The 20,474-nt window shown below is 42.5% G+C and overlaps 1 protein-coding gene across 2 annotated transcripts in view; it reads left to right on the top strand.

The window, feature by feature from the left end:
• The window catches only part of ZDHHC2 (zinc finger DHHC-type containing 2), a 355,423-nt gene that overhangs the window by 198,952 nt on the left and 135,997 nt on the right, over positions 1 to 20,474 (top strand). For both annotated transcript variants that reach the window (XR_003854336.1, XM_029587150.1), the window contains exon 7: positions 16,970 to 17,090. Coding sequence is in view for 1 of the 2 variants with exons in the window: in XM_029587150.1 (XP_029443010.1) it covers positions 16,970 to 17,090 (121 nt within the window). In the remaining variant the exon portion in view is untranslated. The remainder of the gene's footprint in view (positions 1 to 16,969; positions 17,091 to 20,474) is intronic.

The following is a 20,474-nucleotide window of genomic DNA, read 5'->3' as shown; positions in this document are numbered from 1 at the left end:
ATATAGTTTTACTGTACTTGCAGCTACTTCAGGTGCTGCTCTGTTGCCAATATTAGTAGCATATGCTACTAGCATTGTGGTCAGTCGAACTCTGGAAGTTTCTGGGAGCTTAGAAGACTATGCCTGATCCCTGCTTTGGTGAAGGGGTAGAAGTTGCAAGTGGGCAGGGGGCAGTGTGGAGCCTGGGAATTTTTATTTAAATATTGTGGGAGGTGGGGTGGACCTCAGCCTGCTCTGACCTCATCTTTAATATTTTCATTTTGGGGGAATTGGGCTTGGGGGATCAGGTACTATGCCTGGACATATTTTTAAGTATTTTGTGGGTTGGGGAACCTTAAGAGTCAGGTTTGCTGACCTGCAAGAGATTTTTTTTTTAGTTACCTGGCTATATTCAAAATATAGCCTTGGAAGATTAAAGTTATCTGGGTATGACCAGACTTATCCTGATAACTTATTCCCACCTATGGAACACTGCCAGTTTCTCCAATCAAATTTTATCCAGTTAATGACTTACCTGGGTATAATTTAGCTGGTTAGAGGGGTGGGAAATTTAAACCTCAGGGTTCGTCCAGATAATTCAGAAGTTACCCTGGCAAACCCCTCTCAATATGGACCTATAAATCAATCTGTCAATATAGATATATATGAAAAGAGAGAGAGAAAGCAAATTAGGATCCAAGAGCAAGGTTTCCCAAACATTTTATATAAAGAGTCACATAACTTTAAAAATCATTGGTAGGACTCAATGAAAATTTTAATCTCTTCCCCTATCATCTCCCCAGCATTTTCCCTTTTCTTTTCCCCTCTTAACCTTCCCCTCTCCCACCTCTTCTCAATCCTTCCTCGCTTCCAGTTTCTCCCCTCTTCTTTTTACTATTCCCTTTTTTCCTAATGTCTCCCCTGTTCCTTCCCCACTCTCGCAGCATCTCCCCTCTTCCCAGTTTTTCTCTTTGCACCTTAGCATCTCCCTTCTCTCTTTCCCCATTCCCACTGACTACCTCTTCTTTTCCTCGTCCCTCCAGCATCACCCTTTTTTCACCCCTCCCCTTCTCTTCTCTCCTCATCCCAGAAGGATACAGTTACCTCTGCCTCCCTCCTCAGTGATAACTCTGGCCTTCCTCGCCAACCTTAAACAGCAAATGCATGTTTTTAAATTACTTTTAAATTTAAAGTATGTTTCATTTTCTTCACAGATTCACAAAGTAAGACATGAAATTATAAAAGAAATATAATAGGAAATAAACATAGACACATAATCAATATCCTACATATCATGTCTTAGTCCGTTTTTCCTGGGGGGGTATGTGTTTTAAAATCAGCTGTACATACGGCATGCATATCATTTTACATTGATGCATGCATGTGCACATAAATGCCTCTTCGATCGCATGAGTGGGGGGCATTTTAGTAAATGCACATGCTGACGCAATTACCTGTTTCCCCAGTTCGTTCCCAGCTCATCTCAATAAAGGAGAGGACTTCTTAATAGAGATGTGCATCATACCGGTAATCGTTTCCGGTTTTGTTTTCGGCTGTCCCGATACGAAAAAAAAACAAAAACCCGATCCTTCAGATTTAATTATTTACAATCCCCACCTTCCTGACCCCTCCAAAACTTGCCTAAAATCCCTTGTGGTCCAGCGGGGGTCTCGGGAGCGATTTCCCGCTCTTGGGCCATCGGCTGCCAGTAAACAAAATAGCGCCAGTGACCCTTTGCCCTTACCATGTGACAGGGGCTATCGGTGCCATTGGCCGGCCCCTGTCACATGGTAGGAGCAATGGATGGCCGGCACCATCTTTAAAAATGGCGCAGGTCAGGAGGGTGGGCATTATAAATAATTAGATCTGAAGTGTTGGGGTGGGTTTGGGGTTTTTTTTTTCTGTGTGCCCTTTCTCCCCCCCCCCCCCCTAAAAAAAAAATGATAAGAAAACCACACGAAATTTCGTGGGGTTTTCCTATCATTTTCGGGCCCCCCAAACTGCGACAAAATAGGAAATATCGTCTACATTTCCTATTTCATCTAAAACGAATGCACATCCCTACTTCCTGAATCTCCTAGCTAACTTGCCTCCCTTTTACCCTATTAACCCCAATGCATAAAACTCTACTGACTAGCCTAGTTTTTTTTTTTATCATGAATTAAATGCCGTCTATAGCAGAAGTAAAGTTACGCATATAGGGACTCCAGCACATGCTGGTGTGCGTAAATACTTACACGCTGGTTTCATTCATATTTCCTGGAACGCCCATGCCCCACTCAAATCACAACCATGCTCTACCCCTTTTATGAAAAAAAATGTAATTGCATACTGGGAGATCTGCGCGTACTCAGGTATCTCTTAAAATCCACACAGTGCACGCCGGACCCATACACATGCGTATTTCCCAGCTTTGATGTGCATAGGGAGTTAAAAAGTCACCCATTAATTTCTTTATATTGCCAATATTTACGAAATAGCAAATAATAAAGTGTAGAAGATGAGCAGTATATGCACAGGTAACCAAACAGGTATGAGTAGTATAGAGCTAGAGGTTCAAGGATCCTTGTCAGAAATAAACCAAAAAGTCCATTGAAGGTGCAATGAAAGCATGATTTCAAAGCATTTCCAATTTTTATTCAAAGTACAATAGATTTTGGTCCCCCGATACAGACCGTGTTTCGCCACAAGGGCTACATCGGGAGGGACAGATGCCCAACAATATGCTGCCAACAAATAGAAGAGAGGCAAGGATCCAGAATAAATCGACAATAACAATATGGCTATGAAAAGTGAGTTATGAAGAGAAACAAGGGCTAAACTAAAAAAATGTAACAGAAAAACAAAACAGCAATAATGAAATCACAGCAATAACATAACCAGAGGAATACGGCAATAATAATAAAAAAAGACAAAAACAACAATTATAAAAAATGACAGTTATAAAAAAACAATTATAAAAAAATATATATTATGTATCCAATAGTGGCCAAAGAGAGGGAGGTGAAGAGAAAAGTGTGGAAGGGGGAGGAGGGTAGAGGAGGGAGACAGCTCGGGGGAGGGGGAAGAAGGAAAGGAAGGAGGGGAACAAGAATGGAAAAAAACAAAACAAACAAGTTTAGTGACAGAGATACCTAATTGCACAGCAGCAGGAAAAGGGTCGTGCAGTGCCAACTTTGCATCACTATTAGAGGAAAAAATAAAATAAAATGAATCAGCAGAACCAGAGGCAACATTATGCTATGTGTCAAAAATGGTACATACCTTGTGAAGTAAATGCCTAGACTGCAAAGGAGTGTTGTTTGCAAACTGTCCAGGTAGTAGTGTTTGTAATCGCTGATTGAACGGGAAAAGAAAGAGCAAACTGATTAGACGTGGGGCCAAAGTGGCAGAAAAAATGAGAAATGCAACTGAGAAGGTGAATACCAAAGACCTGATCATAAAACATTATACACCCACGGGTACCGAGACACAAAAAACCTATTAACAGTATAGGCAGCATCAAAGGGTTCGTCTGAAGCAGGCTGAAACTGCAAAAAGAGGTCAGCACGACCACAAAAATGCCTAAAGAGTGTGGCAAAATAAAGGGGGGAAGGGGGAACTGAAAACTAAAGCAAAAACTAAAGGGGGGACCAACCGTTAAGGCGCAATAACCCAAATCTGCAGGGAACTACCTCAGTAGCTGTGTGGCGCTTAATAAAAACTAAACGGGGCTGTTCTAGCCACAAAACTGTGCAAAAGCTGAACAAAAGGGAGCCAATGGGAAAGGAGCAACTAGGAAAAAGCAGCCAATGCAAAAACAAGGCTCAGCGAGCCAGAGCCAATACATGTGTAACCTGAAAAAATGGAGGCCAATGGGAATGGAGCAACTAGGAAAAAGCAGCCGAAACAAAAACAAGGCTCAGATAGCCTAGGGCTGAAGTAAGTTGCATGCGATCCCTGGCACAAAGGCAAATGGTCGCTGTGCCAAGATCCTCTGACCCCTCCCCGCCCCTTTTTGAAAGCCCCGTGACTTACAAGCATCCCGGGGCTTAATGTGCGTCGCTGGGCCTTTTGAAAATAGGGCCCGGTGTGTACTGTAAATTTACTCAGTTGCACAATGGAGCTAGACATAGTCTTCTTCACTTTATTAATTGCTCACCAGATGTCCTATAATGAAATATATGAGGGTTCATCTAACTCCACACTGGTACTAGGAAAGGATAAAGCCGAAGGCAATGGAACTCTTGATATAGATGGAATAGACTCAGCTCCCTTAATAGAGACTTGTAATGTTTCCAAAGAAGACATCAAAGGAATAGGAGAAGTTGAAGAACTCTCATCAACAAAGTACTTAAGATCGAAAGATACAACAGGAGCAGTTTCTGCCATTGGAGTACTAGTGGTCTCAGCCAAATCATTTGATGAGGGCTGTGCAGAGGTAAACTAACATCTGGACAGGGAGGCACCTGAAGATAAAGACGCCTCCATATCTCTTTCCATATTAGTGGTGTCTATCAAATGCCATGCATGCTGGTCCATAGGATCCTGGACCAGGGCTGGAGAAGACATAAGTTTTACTTTTTGTCTTTTTTCCCATCAAGGCCAATTTTAATCATCCACAGTGAGGTAAAAAATTCTCCAAAGGGGCATGCAACTTTGGATAATGGCTTCGGCAGCACGCCAGCGCTGCATGTCATAGCCTCGTTGTTTATTAGGCCCCGGTCTAATGCCGACTGGTAACTTGAAGCGGCTGCTCACCAATGGGGGGAGAAGAAGGCAAGTGTAACTGCCCCAGCTCACTGGCACTTCTCTGCAATCTCGGCCACCCCCACCAAACACCGCAACCTCATTTGTTATAAGGCCTTGATCTGGCACCAACTGATAACACAAAGCGGCTGCTCACCAACGGGGTAAATTAAGGTGGGCATCACTGCCCCAATCTCACTGGCTCTTCTCTGCAATCTTGGTCACCACCCATATGCATGTTTTTAACTGCATGTAGAGTCCAGGCACATTTCATGTGCATGCCCCACTGTCTTTCTTGTAAGGGAGAAGATGCTGGAAAGCATTACAGGCATGCAGCTGTGTTTTCAAAATTAGGGTGTAAATTAGTTTAAACTGATTTTCACCTATTAAAATCTAGGAATGAATTAGTGAAAACTGGTTTCAACAGATAGTGAAGGATCCTATTTTTCAAAAAGTCTGTGTTCACAAAGCATGATATATTTTTATGTGAATTTTTTTTATATATATGTATGGAAAATCAGTGTGGTGTAGTTCAGATATGAAAAAAAAGACATTTTCTCATCATCCAGTCAGACCAGTCCAGACACATATGTTAAGCCCTCCAACCAGTAGATGGAGGCAGAGAATAACAGGCTCACTAATGTCACAATATACAATATATTTATCAGTGCTGACCTCAGCCCGCCAGTATTCTGTCTCCAGCAGATAGTACAGGCTGATAAGGAAGCATTTAGGCCAGCTCCAAAAGTGAAAGACTCACTCTTCCTCCCTCCATGGAGCAGGGCCGTAGCATAGATGGTAATTTGGAGTAAGGCAGAATCTGAGGCGAAAGTCTAGTAGTCCTTCCCTTAGTTGAGCAGCATTTTGACCAGGGAGGCTTCCAGGATCCTTCTGGGCCAGGTGGGTTAGGTGGTTCTTCTATCCCCCCTTACCTCTTGGCTTCTTCTCATCTTCTCCTTCGGGCTTTTCAGTCTCCTGCCACTCTACTGCTGCAGTGTCTGCTGATTTAAGAAATCAATTAAAAAAAAAAAGAGAAGTCCTTGCAGGGGCCTGCCTGCTGCAATCATAATTCAGGAGGCAGCACATGCTCTGTGCAGGCTGTGGCCTGCGGAAGATGCAGGCAGGTTAGGCAGCAAAGCTTTGACGCACTTGTTTACAGAAAAAGGAGAGCTTATTAGCAGTGAAAGGTTTCTTCGAGGGCCTCTGGTTTACATGAAATGATTATTGGGCCAGCTTTGGGGAGGCCCCAGGTTGGGGACTCGCGATTGGTGGCCATGTTGACTTCGAGGAGAAGTGAAGGAGAATCAGATTTTCCTCTTCTGGCTGAATGACAAGCATCCAGGGATTCCTGCAGTTCTGTGTATTTTAAGAGTTTGTTTGCCTTTCCCTGTCCATCTCATCCTCCTCACTTACTCTTCTGGACAACCGAGTTTTTCAAGTATATGTAGCAGGCTTTTCCTATGGGACAGAGTTCAGTCCCAGGATCCTCTTCAGGTTTTCAGGTACCATTTGGTTCAGGTAGGAAAAGGTCCAAGGGAGTGGATGCTAGAGCGGTGAAATATGATATTTTTCAGAGACTGAGGAGTCCCTTGATATTTTAACAGGGTCCCAGATGTCCATAGTGAGAAGGACTTGGAAGAGGGTGAATTCCACCCTGAAGTTCCTCTGAGTACATCTGGTTCATAAAGAGGAACTGGTGGCCTTAATTTCACAGTTCTTGAATACACTGAACATAGTGGCAGATTTGAAGTAGGAATCTGCAGGTTCTACAGAGGATTTGATTATAGTCCATATTCAAAAGTCTTCCAATTTCTTTCTTTTGCATAAAGTGGTGAAGGATTTGATTGACTTGAAATGGAGTCTCCCAAGGTGAATTTTAAGGGAGACCAAGCACTAGTTAAATTGTATCCTTTGATTCCTCAAGAGAGGGATAAACTGAGATTACCCAAAGTAGACACAGTGGGGTCCATATTCAGCTTCTGAGTGGCTAGTTGTTAGCCTTTCATTTCATGAAAATGAAAGGATTATTTTCATGATGGTGGTGAGTTCCCCTGATGCAGAGAGCTAAATTTACAGAGCACTCTCGAAACGCTTTTCAGCGTCGGGTGATCTGTTTGTTACTCTTTTGCCACTTGGAATAACAAGATAAACTGCTTGGAATAACAAGACAATTTAATATTTAGTTTCATGTGAAAAGACTGTTTTCAAGAGTCTGTTTTTACTTGCAGAGAAAAAATTTTAAATTTATAATTGTGGTTATAATAGAGATGTGTGATGAGAAGGTTTCCCTGCAGCGCCCAGGCTATTGAGGTGCAATGGTTTGACGTCTCTGTTATTTTACCATAAAATCGTTTTTGATTGTTTGTTTTTGGAGTTTGAATCTCTCTACCCCATCAGTTTGTTCTCTGACTAAACATAATGCCATTCAAATAGAAGGTGTCACAGTGCTTAAGGATGCTGAGTGCAGGAGAATTGATTCCTATTATTGGAGTTAACTGGATACGTTTCTAGGTTAACTCATTCCCACCCTAAATCATCCATTACTTATTTAGCTAATTCTTAGCTGGGTAAGTCGTCATCTGGCTAAAATCAGGCACGCACCGGGGATTCAGAAAACTCGGCATTAGCTGGATAGCTGGATTCAGCAAAATGCCTTTGAATATTGGCCTCTTTATGTTCAAATGTTTCTTTTATATAGTTTTTTTTCTAAACAAAGTTGTGATGTACACATTCCATTCTTTTTTCAAAAAATTAATTCTGCTTTTCACATTAATTAGAATATTATGGTACTAGCCCTTTGTACTCAGAAAAGGAAAATCATTCTTTAGCTGTTAAGAGAACTTTAACATTTTTATTTTCAAAGAACACACACTTTATGGAGCAAGCTAAAAAGGACTAACAGCCTCCTTAAAGCAATCAATATCTCTTGGATTAGATTTATTTCAGAAGGATTATAGAAGATCAAAGAAGCCTGTTCCTTCATTTATTAAGTCTAATCCTACAAGATTGGTATCTACTTCCGATACAGAAAAGATATAAATGTCTATGGAAAAGATATGTAAAGCTGCAGCTTGGAGTTGCATCATCTTCATTTATTTATATCATGCTTTTCCAGTAGAAGAACTCAAAGCATATTATAGCAGAATTGGAGTTTACAATCTGCATAGGGTTTCATTGGTGATTGGATATAAAGTATCTGATATCTAGTGAAATTCTCCAGAGGCTTCTGTTCACTCACTTTGTCACCAACCTGACCCTAGCACACTCCGACTCCCCTCTCCAGCCCATCCCTAGAATTTTCTTACCCTCTTCCCCAGCCCAACCCCAACATGCTTTTACCTCCCCAGCCCAAGCCTAGAACTCTTTCCCCTTCCCCAGCTTAATCCAAGCACACTCTGATACCCCTTCCTACCTCAAGGCCAGAACTTTCTTCCCTTCCTCTCCAGCCTAAACCCAGCACTTCCTTTAGTTCCTCCCCAGCACACTCTGTTTCCACTCCCATCACCTCCATACTGGATATTTACAACGCCCCAACTCCCAGCCTGAATCCAGCACTTTCACCCTACTTCTTTACAATTCTGTGGCATTCATTGAAGAGATTACAGAAATAACTTCATCTGACCATGCAGAATCTAAGTGTTCCCAGGTTTCCTCAGTAACAAGGACACTTTGCTCTTCCAAAAAATGAGAAGAAAAGTTGGTGCACAAGTCAGCAACTTTATAATTAAAAAAAGATTCCAAAATTCTATACTACTCACAGATATTCACCAGAAATTTCTCCTCAAGATCTTACACTTGAGTGTTGTAATTTTCTTAATAATATAAAATAGCTGCTGTGGGCAACTGACAGCCAAATTAATACAAGCAAATTAATACAAGGCATAATACAAGCAGAATAATAAAGCTTTTTAGTGTGTTTAGTCAACTGCCTATACTCCTCCAAACACTTTATATAACCTTCTTGATCTGATATATAGTTTGTTGTCCTCTATGATTGTTCAACACATTTAACTTTCCTTTTTGCCTCTTTGAGTTCAGCTGTGAACCAAGGCACATAATGACTCCAATTCAACCCTTTTGATAGATGCCACTTCATTCCGATATCAATAAGAGAATTCTGCCAGAGATTCATGACTGAATCTAAATCAGGCACCTTGATGAAATCTAGCATAGGTACCCTCTGTTCCTGTAATTTGTCAATCTCTATATGACTTCACATCGGTGGCAGTCTGTTGTTGATATAGAACATTTCCCTAACACTGGGATCTTCATATTCAATAAATAATGAGTAGACTATATAAACCTCTCCAAGGACTGTAACAATAACTGTAACAAGGGTCCAGTTCCAAGCTTTACTCAAAAACACAAAATCTAATGTATGCCCCAGTTCATGAGTGGGTTCATGTATTATCACATTGTGCACACAATGGAACCTGATTCACATGCAAATTGAAGAAATCCAATACAATTACATTATTTAAATCAGCATCTACTAGCATGAAATTTTCAATTAAAGATGAAAAGCTCGCAGCTGAAAGTCCCAGTGGTGCATAAATCAGACACATGCTCTATAGCTGAGCTTTTCAAAATAAAAGCTCATGTTTTGCAACAAGATCTATGTCTTTAAATAGAGCTCAAGTGGTTTCTTTACAGCTATAAGTAGCTCATTTCCTCTTTTACCCACCTTAGACTTAGAACATTTGGAGTAGCCTAGTGGTTAGAGCAGTGGGGAAGGAACCAAGAGACCATGTTTCAAGTCCCACTGTTGCTCCTTGTGACCTTGGGCAAGCCACTTTACCCTCCAATGCCTCCGGTACAAACTTAGGCCTGGATTTATCAAAATGCGATAAGTATTGCATATGATAGCAAAAGGGGTGTGGTTTATTGCAATAACTACCTATGTGAAGAGCTAAGTTAGCACAAATTGTGATAAGTGCCAGACCTGTTGTATTTCCTGCATGCAACGAGAGAGAGAGAGAGAGAGAGAGAGAGAGAGAGAGAGAGAGAGAGAGAGAGAGAGAGAGAGAGAGAGAGAGAGAGACTAGCTATAGTGTCTTCTTCCTAGATAGGTATTTGTATCCCTATGGTTGCCCCACCTAGTAACTCGAGGTGAGGTTTAGGTATTAGTGTAGGGGGTTAGGGGCCACTTTGACATTCAATGTTAGACGTACGAACAGAACAGTGGTCGCTCGCGAACATTTGATGACCCTCGGAGTGAGGACACTCACCCAAAGATGAGATTTGGGCAATGTTCTCCACCTAGCTTGATGTTACCCAGGTAGAGAGTCCATCAAGCTAGGTGGAGAGAACATTGCCCAAATCTCATCTTTGGGTGAGTATCCTCACTCCGAGGGTCATGAAATGTTCATGAGAGACCACTGTTCTGTTCGTACGTCTAACATTGAATGTCAAAGTGGCCCCTAACCCCCTACACTAATACCTAAATCTCACGTCGAGTTACTAGGTGGGCCTACCATAGAGATACAAATACCTATCTAGGGAGAGGCCACCACGGCTAGTCTCTCTCTCTCTCTCTCTCTCTCTTTCTTTCTCTTTCTCCCAGCTGGTGCACCATGATAAAACCTTACCACCCAGTAACACAAGCTATTGCATGGCTTAACGCTATTCAAAAAGGTGCAGTTAAAATCAGCATTATGTCTGTGCAATAGCATTTCGCAGACTGGCAAACCCGGCCCACACCCCTAACCCCTCCTCTTTTTCAAATTTGCATCGCACCATACGATATGGTGCTATCGCATGCGGTAAGGGCCTATCGCATGCATTAATGGGGCTTTTCGCATGCGATAAGCCCTTAACACATGCGAAAACGCCTTAGCGCATTTTGATAAATGACCCCCTTAGATTATAAGCCCTCTGGGGATAGGGAAATACTTACAGTACCTGAATTGTAATCCACTTTGAAGTGCTGCAAAAAGCGGAATATAAAAATCTAAATATTTTAATAAGCTTTGAATAGTGGAGGGCACAAATGCTTAATTAACACAACATCTGGCATCAATAACCTAGTGAAACACAGAATATCAGGCTGTACATCCTTCAAAATATCATAGATCTAACATTTAAAAGAAAAACAGATAATATAACAGAAGTATCAACAGCAAATTCAGTTGGCACAAAGATTGTTTGCCTCACAATGAGGGAAAGGCTTCCACAGTACCTGTTTAATCCAGTGATATTGACCATGGCCACATATCACTGGTATCTTTAGGGGAACACCAATTGATTCCATTATCACAAAAATTCAAATTATATCAAACAAAGGCTTTGTCCCATTCATAGGTGAATTTTAAAAGCCCAGCATATACCAAAAACGGGATACACGCATGCCAAGAGGATTTTAAAAGCTGCCCGAGTATGCACGTACTTGCCACCATGCGCACAAATGAAAAGTTCCCAAAAAGGGGCGTGGGCATGGTCTGCGTGGGTCAAGGGCATTCCTGTATTTCACATTGTAATCTGCATGTAAATACGTATGTGCACAGGTGAACACCTTGGTCCCCTGTCACGTAACTTTACTTCTACTATGAGTGCTGAACAAGTTATAAAATACAGATAAATAGATCAGTGGGGCTAAGAGGAGAAAGGAGGCTGTTAAACTTAGGGGTTTAAAAGTCCTATTGTTTACCTGGGAGAACTGGAAACGAATGTTTTCACCATAAAATTTGACAATTTTTTTTCAAAAAGATTAAAAGTGGCAAAATTTCCCTTTTTTTTCACTATGACAGTAACTTTCATAGCCGCACGTGTGAACATTCATTGGCCCGTGCCCAGGGATGCAGTCATTTTATAACATATGCACGTATATGCGCATATGATAAACTAGTTTGATCATGTGCACCTGTGCCTGCAAATGCCATTTCTACCACATAAGTGGAAGGATTTTAAAAGCCACACGTGCCGACATCATTGGCCATTTTCCCAGTTCATTTCCAGTTCACCTAGTTAAGGGATAGGACTTCCAAACCCATAGTTTAATAGCCTCCCTTCTTCCCTGTTAGCCCTGACCTTTAAAACCCCGCTGATGTGCCTAGAATTTTTTGTTTTAGAACTTACATGTCATCCATAGCAGAAATAAAGTTACGCGACAGGGGACCCCGGCACATTCCTGTGCATTTAAGTATTTACATGCTAATTTCAAGTTAAAATCCAGGAATGCCCATGCCCCGCCCAGACCATGCCTGTGCCTACCTCCTTTTTTGGAACTTTACATTGGTGAATGCAGCAGCAAGTTTGTGTGTACCTGGGCAGCTTTTAAAATCCACTTGGTGCATGCCAGCCCAACTTGTTCACATATCTCCTGGTTTTGATATGCGCTGGGCATTTAAAATCCACCTTTAAATTTGCAATACTCCTTTTTTTTTTTCATTTCTTAAGCCAGTGAAACTCAGAGTTATTGTCAAATTCTACCATTTATCCTGAAAATTTGTCTTATTAAAATATATTGCAAATTGTTCTAATATGTCTTTTGTGAAATATTAAAAAATATACTCACTGGTAGTTCTGCACACTTCCATGCAGGAGACTAGAGTTGATTCATGGGTCCAGGGTCTGCAGCTAAGTTTGGCCAGGGCTGAGGATCCTGTGGAGTTAGTTTATTTATTTATTTATTTCACAAATCTTCTATACCGCACAAACAGTAAGCTGACCAAGGTGGTTTACAATAATTAAAATACAATAGAACAGTAAAGTACAATAAAACTAAAAATCTAATTAAGCCATGGGAATAATCAAGTCTTCAATTTTCTTCTAAAAGTCAAATAGTTTGCCTCCAATCTGATATCCACTGGCACTGAGTTCCAACATTTTGGCCCAAACACTGAAAACATCCTCTTTCTTGTGCCTTTTTCATCTGCCTCACTCCAAGGATTATAAACAGTGGTCCTTCTGATGAATGCAAGGTCCACTTTGGCATATATAACTTGTAATCTTGGCCTGATTGTCCTTAAACATTAAAGTCGAGATCTTAAACATGATCCTCTCTTTTACAAGTAACCAATACAATGCCATAAACTGCGGTTTAGCACTAGTTTGTTTCGGGCAGCTAAACATCAGTATGGCTGCCATGTTTTGCATCACCTGGAGGCACTGTGCTTTATAGTAACCCCTCACAGCACTCCATTACAATAGTCAAAAATCGCCATAGCCAACGTCTGTATTATCGTTCTCAAATCTCAAAACTAACTCCATTCTGTTGCGCTTGCTGCCCGCAGAGTCCCGCGGATGGCTTCACTTACCCTGATGCCGCACTGCCATGGCTGAGTCAGTGCTGGGCTCACTCTTGTGGCTGGGTTGCTGCCAACATTGTGTCTTCATGGCTGTGTGCTGCCAACATCTGCTTCATCGTGGTCTGAGTGCTGCTTGCTGCTGACTCCTGCTGCCTCTTAGTGGCTGGGAGCTGTCACTGATGCACCTTATCTTTGCGGCAGGAGTGCCACCAACTCCTCCAGCCCTTCGTGGACCTGAGCTGCTGTTGCAGGCCCCTCAGTGCAGCTGGGATACTGCCGACTCTGCCGTCTTCATGCTCCTGCCCTGACACTGACTCCTGCTTAAGCGCTCGTGCCTCTCTTCCTCATTAAAGGGCCCACAGTGGGAAAAGCCCCAAGACCCCATTTGATGACATCCTGCTTCATCAGTCTTGAAGCCCTATAAAGGGGCCTCTCTGTCACTTCCTTGGGGCCTTCGCAAGAGTGTTCATGGTCGTCTATGGTGTTGTCGTCCTGCAAGGTCTTCTGTGGTCATACTTCTGTCTTGACGGTCTTCATGTTCATTGGCTGTTCCTGGTCTTCTTCCTGTTCCATGTTCCAGTTTCATGTTCCTGGTTTGCTTGTTCTTCATTGGAGCTCCTTCATGTTCTACATTCCATGTTCCTGGTCTCTCGACAGTTAATTGTTCGTCTTCTGAGTCCTTGCCTTGTCCAAATCTTCTAAATCTTCAATCAAGTTCCTGATGTCCCAGTCTTCGTTCCAAGGTCAGCCTTTTGATCCTCTCTTGTCCTTCCTCCTGGTGTGCCAGCTTCCTGGTCCATGACCAGCCCATGTGGGGTTGTGTAGGGCACTTCCTGGCACAGGGCCTGTTTTCAAATCCATCTTCACTGGATCAAGTCCTCGGAGTCCATCTGTGTTTTTAGAATTCCAAGTTCCAAGTCAATTCCTAGTCATGTTCCTAGTTTCAGGGCTCATGGACCTTGTCCAGCCATCAGATCTCCTTGTTCTTTGTTCCATGCCATGATTCCTCATTCCAAGCCATGATTCTTCATTCCAAGGGATGTACTAGCTCTCCTCCTCATATGATCTCAGTCCAGAGCCTGTCTGTGACCAACCTATGGCGGGTTGTGTAGAGCGCACAGTGGGACAGCATGTTCCACGACCAACCCATGGGGGGCTAGGTAGGGCGCGCTGAGCTGCAGTACCCTGTGAAGCTGAACTCTAACCTGAACATTAGCCTTCATCCACGTTCTCGTCTCCAGAGCCGTCATCTACTTTCCTAGTCTTCATTCAAGCCTTCAGTGTCTCTGCCCACATTTCTTGCCGTTCCTAGCAGCAAGGCACTTGCCATTCCTAGCAGCAAGTCCAAAAGGGCTGTTGAGTGGCTGGAGGACTTCTCTAGATACCAGCATTGCATTCTGAGTCTCACTCCATGCATACAGGTTCAGCAGAAGTCTTTGTGTGCCTCGTTGCAAGTCCAAGCTATGTTCTAAGTCCAGCCCGTGCCTGGATACGCTCACCTCTTACATTGTTTACCTTGGAGCCTCACCCTGAAGCTGTGCCATGATCCAAGGGCTCACTCTCTCTCTCAAGCAAATGACCGTACCCTGTGCTCCCAACACATTCCTTATTTTTCTCAATTGTCTCAACTTTAAAAATACTCTCCTCACTGTCAAAGAAATATGAGATCCAAACGTTAATTTTTTCATCATATTGCACTCCCAAATTGCCGAACTTCCAAAGTATTGCTACAAATCTTCTTACCAATCTTCAATCCCAAAGTTCTCTCAGGGGTCATGTTAGAAAAGACCAATCACTCTGTTTTACCCTACTTCAAGCAATTTATTCTCCTGTAACCAATTCCCCAAAAATTGTAATCCCTCTTGAATCTTACCTATAGACGCCTCTAAATCCTTCCCTAATATACACACAGTCTGTACATCATCTGCATAAATATACCCCCTGAAACCCAGGCTGCGGATCATGTGTCCCAATGGTTGCATGTAATCTTAAAAAGGAGTGGAGATAAAGGGCAGCCTTGTGGAACCTTACAGTTCAAATTAAAGGCCTCAGCCGCCTCGTCTTTTACATGTACCTTTAACAATCTGTTTTGCAAAAAGGAGGAAATCCAATATAAAATTTGACTAGACAACCCGAGATCCCTATATCTATCAATTAAAATCTGATGATCTACCAGATCAAAAGCACTTGTAAGATCTAATAAAACACTAGACCAACCAATTCACCCTTATCCACATTCTGGTAAATCAAATCATTCAGTGCTATACTGTTTCCATACTGTAACCAGTACGAAAACCTGACATTCGTCCAAAATATGGTTCCCATCCAAATATCTTGTCAACTGAACTGTAACTTCTTTTTTCTAGCACTTTAGCCAAAAAAAGGACTATTGGCTACTGGTTGATAATTTACCACCAACTCCCTGTTAACTCCTACCTTATTTAAAAGGGGATGTATAATAATCTTAAGAGCCCTGGGAAAACTCTCGTATTCAACAATCTATTTCTTATCAAATATGATGGATAGGGAACCAAATAACATGTAGTTGGGTTACAATTTTGTAATATCCCGCTAAGCTCTAACCGACCTAATTCCTCAAAAACTCCCATACCTTCACCCCTTCTTGGAGTTGTGTTCCCAACCCTTGGAGTAAAGGCCCTTGCACAATGGTGACATCTACTGGCAAGACTAGGAATGGAGCTGTTCTCTGTGACACCTTGCCCATGCTTATCACTGCAGTGACTGGGCTAAAGGGGAGCAGGATAGGTGGGGAAAAAACTTTTGATAATTGTGATAAAGATTTATAGCACTGTAACCATACTAAAAGTCAGTTCCCAATTGTGCTGGAAGCCCAAAAGAGCAAGAAGAAACTATGGATCAAACAATAACAATAACAACTCTGTCTCAGGCCGAGGTACTTGGTGACACTAGTTCAAACATTTTTCCCTAAGAGGATTAACGGGAATGGATGAGAATTGCACTAACAAATTTATAAACAATGCGTCAGTAGTAAAAGTTAATTGACATAGGCTAAGGGGATAATTTTCAAATGGATTTATGTGCGTAAATGGGCTTTTGAAAATTGCTACAATATATGCTATTGAATTGTCAATAGGTTTTACATACATGAGTGCACTTCAATAAGGTTATTTTCAAAGGAAAATGTAAATTTAAATGTAACATACTAACGTAGCAATTTTCAAGAGCCCATTTATCCATGTTAAATGCATTTAATGAGGGTAAAACCTATTGACAATTCAATAACATACATTATAACAATTTTCAAAGGTTTTTGGGGCATGGGCATTCTGGCATTTTACCCTGAAATCTGTGGGTAAGTATTTACGCACACAAGCACGCTCTGGGGTCCCCTGCCACGTAATGTTACTACTGCTATGGATGGCATGTAAGTAATAAAAAAAAAAAAATCTATACTAGTCAGCAGGGTTTTAAAGATTGGAGCTAACAGGAGGAAAGGGAGGCTAATAAACTAGGGGGGTTTGGAAGTCCTATCTCTTAAGTGGGCAAACTGGGAACAAGCTGGGAAAACTACCTATGACTTCAGCGCACATCCCTTATAAAAATTCCCCCACTTATGTGGTAGAGGTGAAATTTGTGCACATATGCGCATGTCCATATAAAATTGTGCAGATGTATTAAAATGGTCGTGTCCCTGGGCGTGAGCCAGCAAACGTGCACACGTGCATCCACTCCGCTGTTTTAAAGTTACCGTCATAATATTGATCCATCCATATGCACAAAACAACACATGGTATTTCACAAGGTTACAAGGGTCTTTGTCTCAAAATATTTACAATTTAAGTTGGAACTTGGAGATTAAATGACTTAAAATCACACAGCGAGTGGTGGAAAGGAGATTTGAACAAAGTACTTCAGGTGTACTAAGTACCAAACTAAAAAGTGGAGTGGTAAAAATCTATTGAGCAGAAGAAATATTGAGAGTTTAAAGAAAATGTATTCACATTCATTCAATTTATCCTGCATTTTTTTATTAGGGTGAACAACTGCGTTGGATTCTCCAACTACAAGTTTTTCCTTCTTTTCTTGGCATACTCTCTGCTGTACTGCATTTTTATTGCTGCCACAGATTTGCAGTATTTTATCAAATTCTGGACAGTAAGTCCTTTATATTCTCTTTAATATGTTATCTATTTTAAGAATACAGAGTCTTGAAAGAGAAGTTTTTTAGCATTCTGTTGTATGAAAGATTTTCATAACTGGGGTAAGTACTTGCATTTATTCACACAAAATACAGCATATTTATTTATTTAGTATACTATTATTTGATGGAGATTGTAATATATTAATATTGCAATCCAAATAGAGAAACATATTTTCTTCAAGCTTAGGTACTTTTTTCCAAACAATATGACCATATAACTATCTTGAAACTTGGAACCAATAAGACTGTGCAACATAAATAATAATAATTTGGTGTTACATAGTGCTTTGCTTTTAGTTAGGATCTTAAAATGTTTACAACTATAATATCTAAGAAATAAAAGTATGGTCCAGCAAGCTTGGTGTCTCAGTTGATAAGTGCTGTACAGTGGGCTAACAAGGGGGGGGGGGGGCAAGGCCCCTGGCTGCCAGGCTATAGGGAGCCGCCAAGGGGGCAGAGGATCCCATCCTGCCCAAAGAAGAAAAGGCTTTTTGGCTGCTGGGGGCAGAAGAGGAGGAAGCCCGTGACCGCCGGGGGAGTCCATCATGCCCAGCAGCAGAAAAGGAGGAGGCCCATGGGCACCTATCCCCACTGGCGGCAGAAAAGAAGGAGGTCCATGGCAGCTGGGGAAATCCATCCCACCCGGCGGCAGAAGAGGAAAAGGCATAAGGCTGCCAGGAACACCTAACCCAGCCGGCGGCAGAAGTGGAGGAGGTTTGTGACCTAACTGAAGGAGAGGGACTGGAGCTGAAGCCAGAGCCTGCCTGCATTTGTTTGTGTGGAGGAGAAGGAGTGGAGCCAGTGTGTATCTGTGTGTGATTGGAGCCTGTGTGCATGTGGAGGAGAGGGTATGGAGCCAGCCTGTGTGTGTAGGGAGGAGAGAGAATGGAGCCTGTGTATGTGTGTGGAAGAGAGAAAGCGGAGCCAGTGTGTGTATATGAGTGAAGGTGAGGGAGTGAAGCCAGCATATGTGGAGGAGAGGGAGTGGAATCAGCATGTGTGTGTATGTATGAAGGAGACGGAATGGAGCCAGCCAGTATATGTATGGAAGAGAGGGAATGGAGCCTGTATGTATGTGGAGGAGGAGAGGGCCTGTGTGTGTATGGAGGAGAGGAGCCAGCCTGTGTGTGTATGGAGGAGAGGGAATGGACCCAGTGTATGTGTGTGGAAGAGAGGGTTAGAGCCAGCATGTGTGTGCCCAAGAGAGAGTGAACCAGTGTGTGTGTGAGCCTGAGAGAAAGGGAGCCAGCCAGATTTTGTGTGTCTGTGAGCATGTGTGAATTTTGAAAGAGTGTTTATATGTGTTAATGTAGGCATGAGGATGAATGTGTGTGTATAGGAGGTAGGAGAACGTTTGTGCACCTCCCTTTCCCTCTCACTACTCCATGGCAATCTCAGGTTGACCGGAAGTAAAACAAATTCCTAGGTATGGAGACTGAGTGATTTTTTTCTCTTAATTGTATTGATTTTAATTAATTAGGTATTATTTGATATGTATGCGGTTTTGAAATATTGTGATGGTGTTTGCAAAATTTTAAAAAATATATGGGTTTTTAATAATTGGATCTTTGGTTCATCTGCTGTTTTGAAAAATATATTTCCCGTCGATAGCAGGGCTGAATTAGCCATGCTGTGTGGGAAGCGCCACGATCCCGGGTAGGCGGAGTTTCTCTTAGTTAACCACAGAGTTTTGAACTCTGTGCGTCTGCGCGGTCGTCTTCCCACGCGGTTCTCTCACCTCTTCAGTTTCTTTTTTTCCGTGAGCCGTTCGCACGCGGGGTTGTTTTCTCTTAGTGAATTTCTTATCTGACTGGATTTTTTTTGCCGATTTTTTGCGTTTTTTTCACAAGATTTCACATCTCAGATGGCTCCAAGCCATCTGGATTTAAATATTGTCAATGTGGCAAAATTATGTCCATCACGGATGGACATAATTATTGCTACATTTGTCTAGGCCCCGATCATGATAAAAAATCGTGCCGGGACTGTGGCAGGATGTCGCCGAGGGCCCAGCAGCACCGGGCCGCGAAGATGGAAAGGCTCCGCTTAGGATCTTCGGCTCCACCATCCTCCATCCATTCCTTGCCGGGACCGGCAAAATCGGGTAAGCTACACCCGAAGAGAGCGTCCTCACTGGGACCAGCAGGACGTGAACCACCCGAAAAGAAATTAAGGCCAGGGTCTCACACACCCTCAGAGCCTTGTTCAAAAGCCGGGGATCCGGCGGGTGAGCCACGGCGCAAAGTACCAGAGAGTACTTTTTCAAAAACTGCGCCGTCTGCGCCAAAATCGCACCACGAGGCTTCAGGAACGAAGCACGGACACGGCGCGTCTGCAGCGCATCGAAGTCACGAAGCATCGAAGCGTCATTCGAGGCACGAAGCATCTGCGAAGCACGGAGCAACTTCGACGCAAGGGACAGCTTCGACACACAGAGTTACAGCGCATAGAGCAGATATGGCGCGAAGCCCATTCCACGATGCACCTACGGAGCATATATTGATTAGGGATGCTCCAACAACATATGGTGCCAAAACAATGCACTTACAATCAAGTGTATCAGAAAAGCATCAACAGAAGTCTTCAAAATCAAGAAGTTCATCAAAAATATCATCAACTTTTGAAATTGATATTCAAGGCCTCTCATCATCGGGATCTTCTCCTAGTGGTAGCTCCTTCGTGAGTCTCTCATCACTTTCCAGAGAGAAGAGACATTCTTCTTCATTACAAATACCATTAACAAAACGTATTCGACCTTCCCCGGTTATACCTCCTCAAAGTCACCTAAGGGACAGGTACCAAAAGATATTTTGCTTGCGGCAATTCCAACACGAATCCCAAAGCAAAAGATTCATATTCCTCCACAAGGTACTTTGGCTGCATCAACTATGACGAAAATCTGATATTCTCTCCTCTTTTTTCCAAGAATTGGAAAACACAAGGGAATTACCACCTCAGCATTCTCCAGAAGATTCTCCTGAATCGCCTACAGAGTTACAACCTCTAAAACCCGCAAAAGATGATAGCATGACTCAACCCATCAGCCCAGGTTCTCCGGAATCAGTTTTTTCCGAAACTTCCTCAACGGGTATGCCATCTGACCCTCAGGAAGGTTTACCTGAACCATATTCTCCTCCGGAAGATCTCACTTATTCAAAATTTGTTGAGAAAGTAGGCAGTCTTCTTCAAGTAGAAACGGGAAGAATTCCTGATCCAAGAGCTGAAATGCTCGGTATCTTAAAGATCTTCGAATCTCCTCCCGAGCCCACCACTCTCCCACCTCATTCGGTATTAGAAAACCTACTCTTCAAGATTTGGAAGACTCCTTTCTCATCACC

The sequence above is a fragment of the Rhinatrema bivittatum genome, chromosome 1 (assembly GCF_901001135.1).
Source record: "Rhinatrema bivittatum chromosome 1, aRhiBiv1.1, whole genome shotgun sequence".
In the NCBI taxonomy this organism is placed as follows: Eukaryota; Metazoa; Chordata; class Amphibia; order Gymnophiona; family Rhinatrematidae; genus Rhinatrema; species Rhinatrema bivittatum.
The sequence above is the reverse complement of the archived record's forward strand: the minus strand, read 5'-3'. Positions and strand labels throughout refer to the sequence as shown.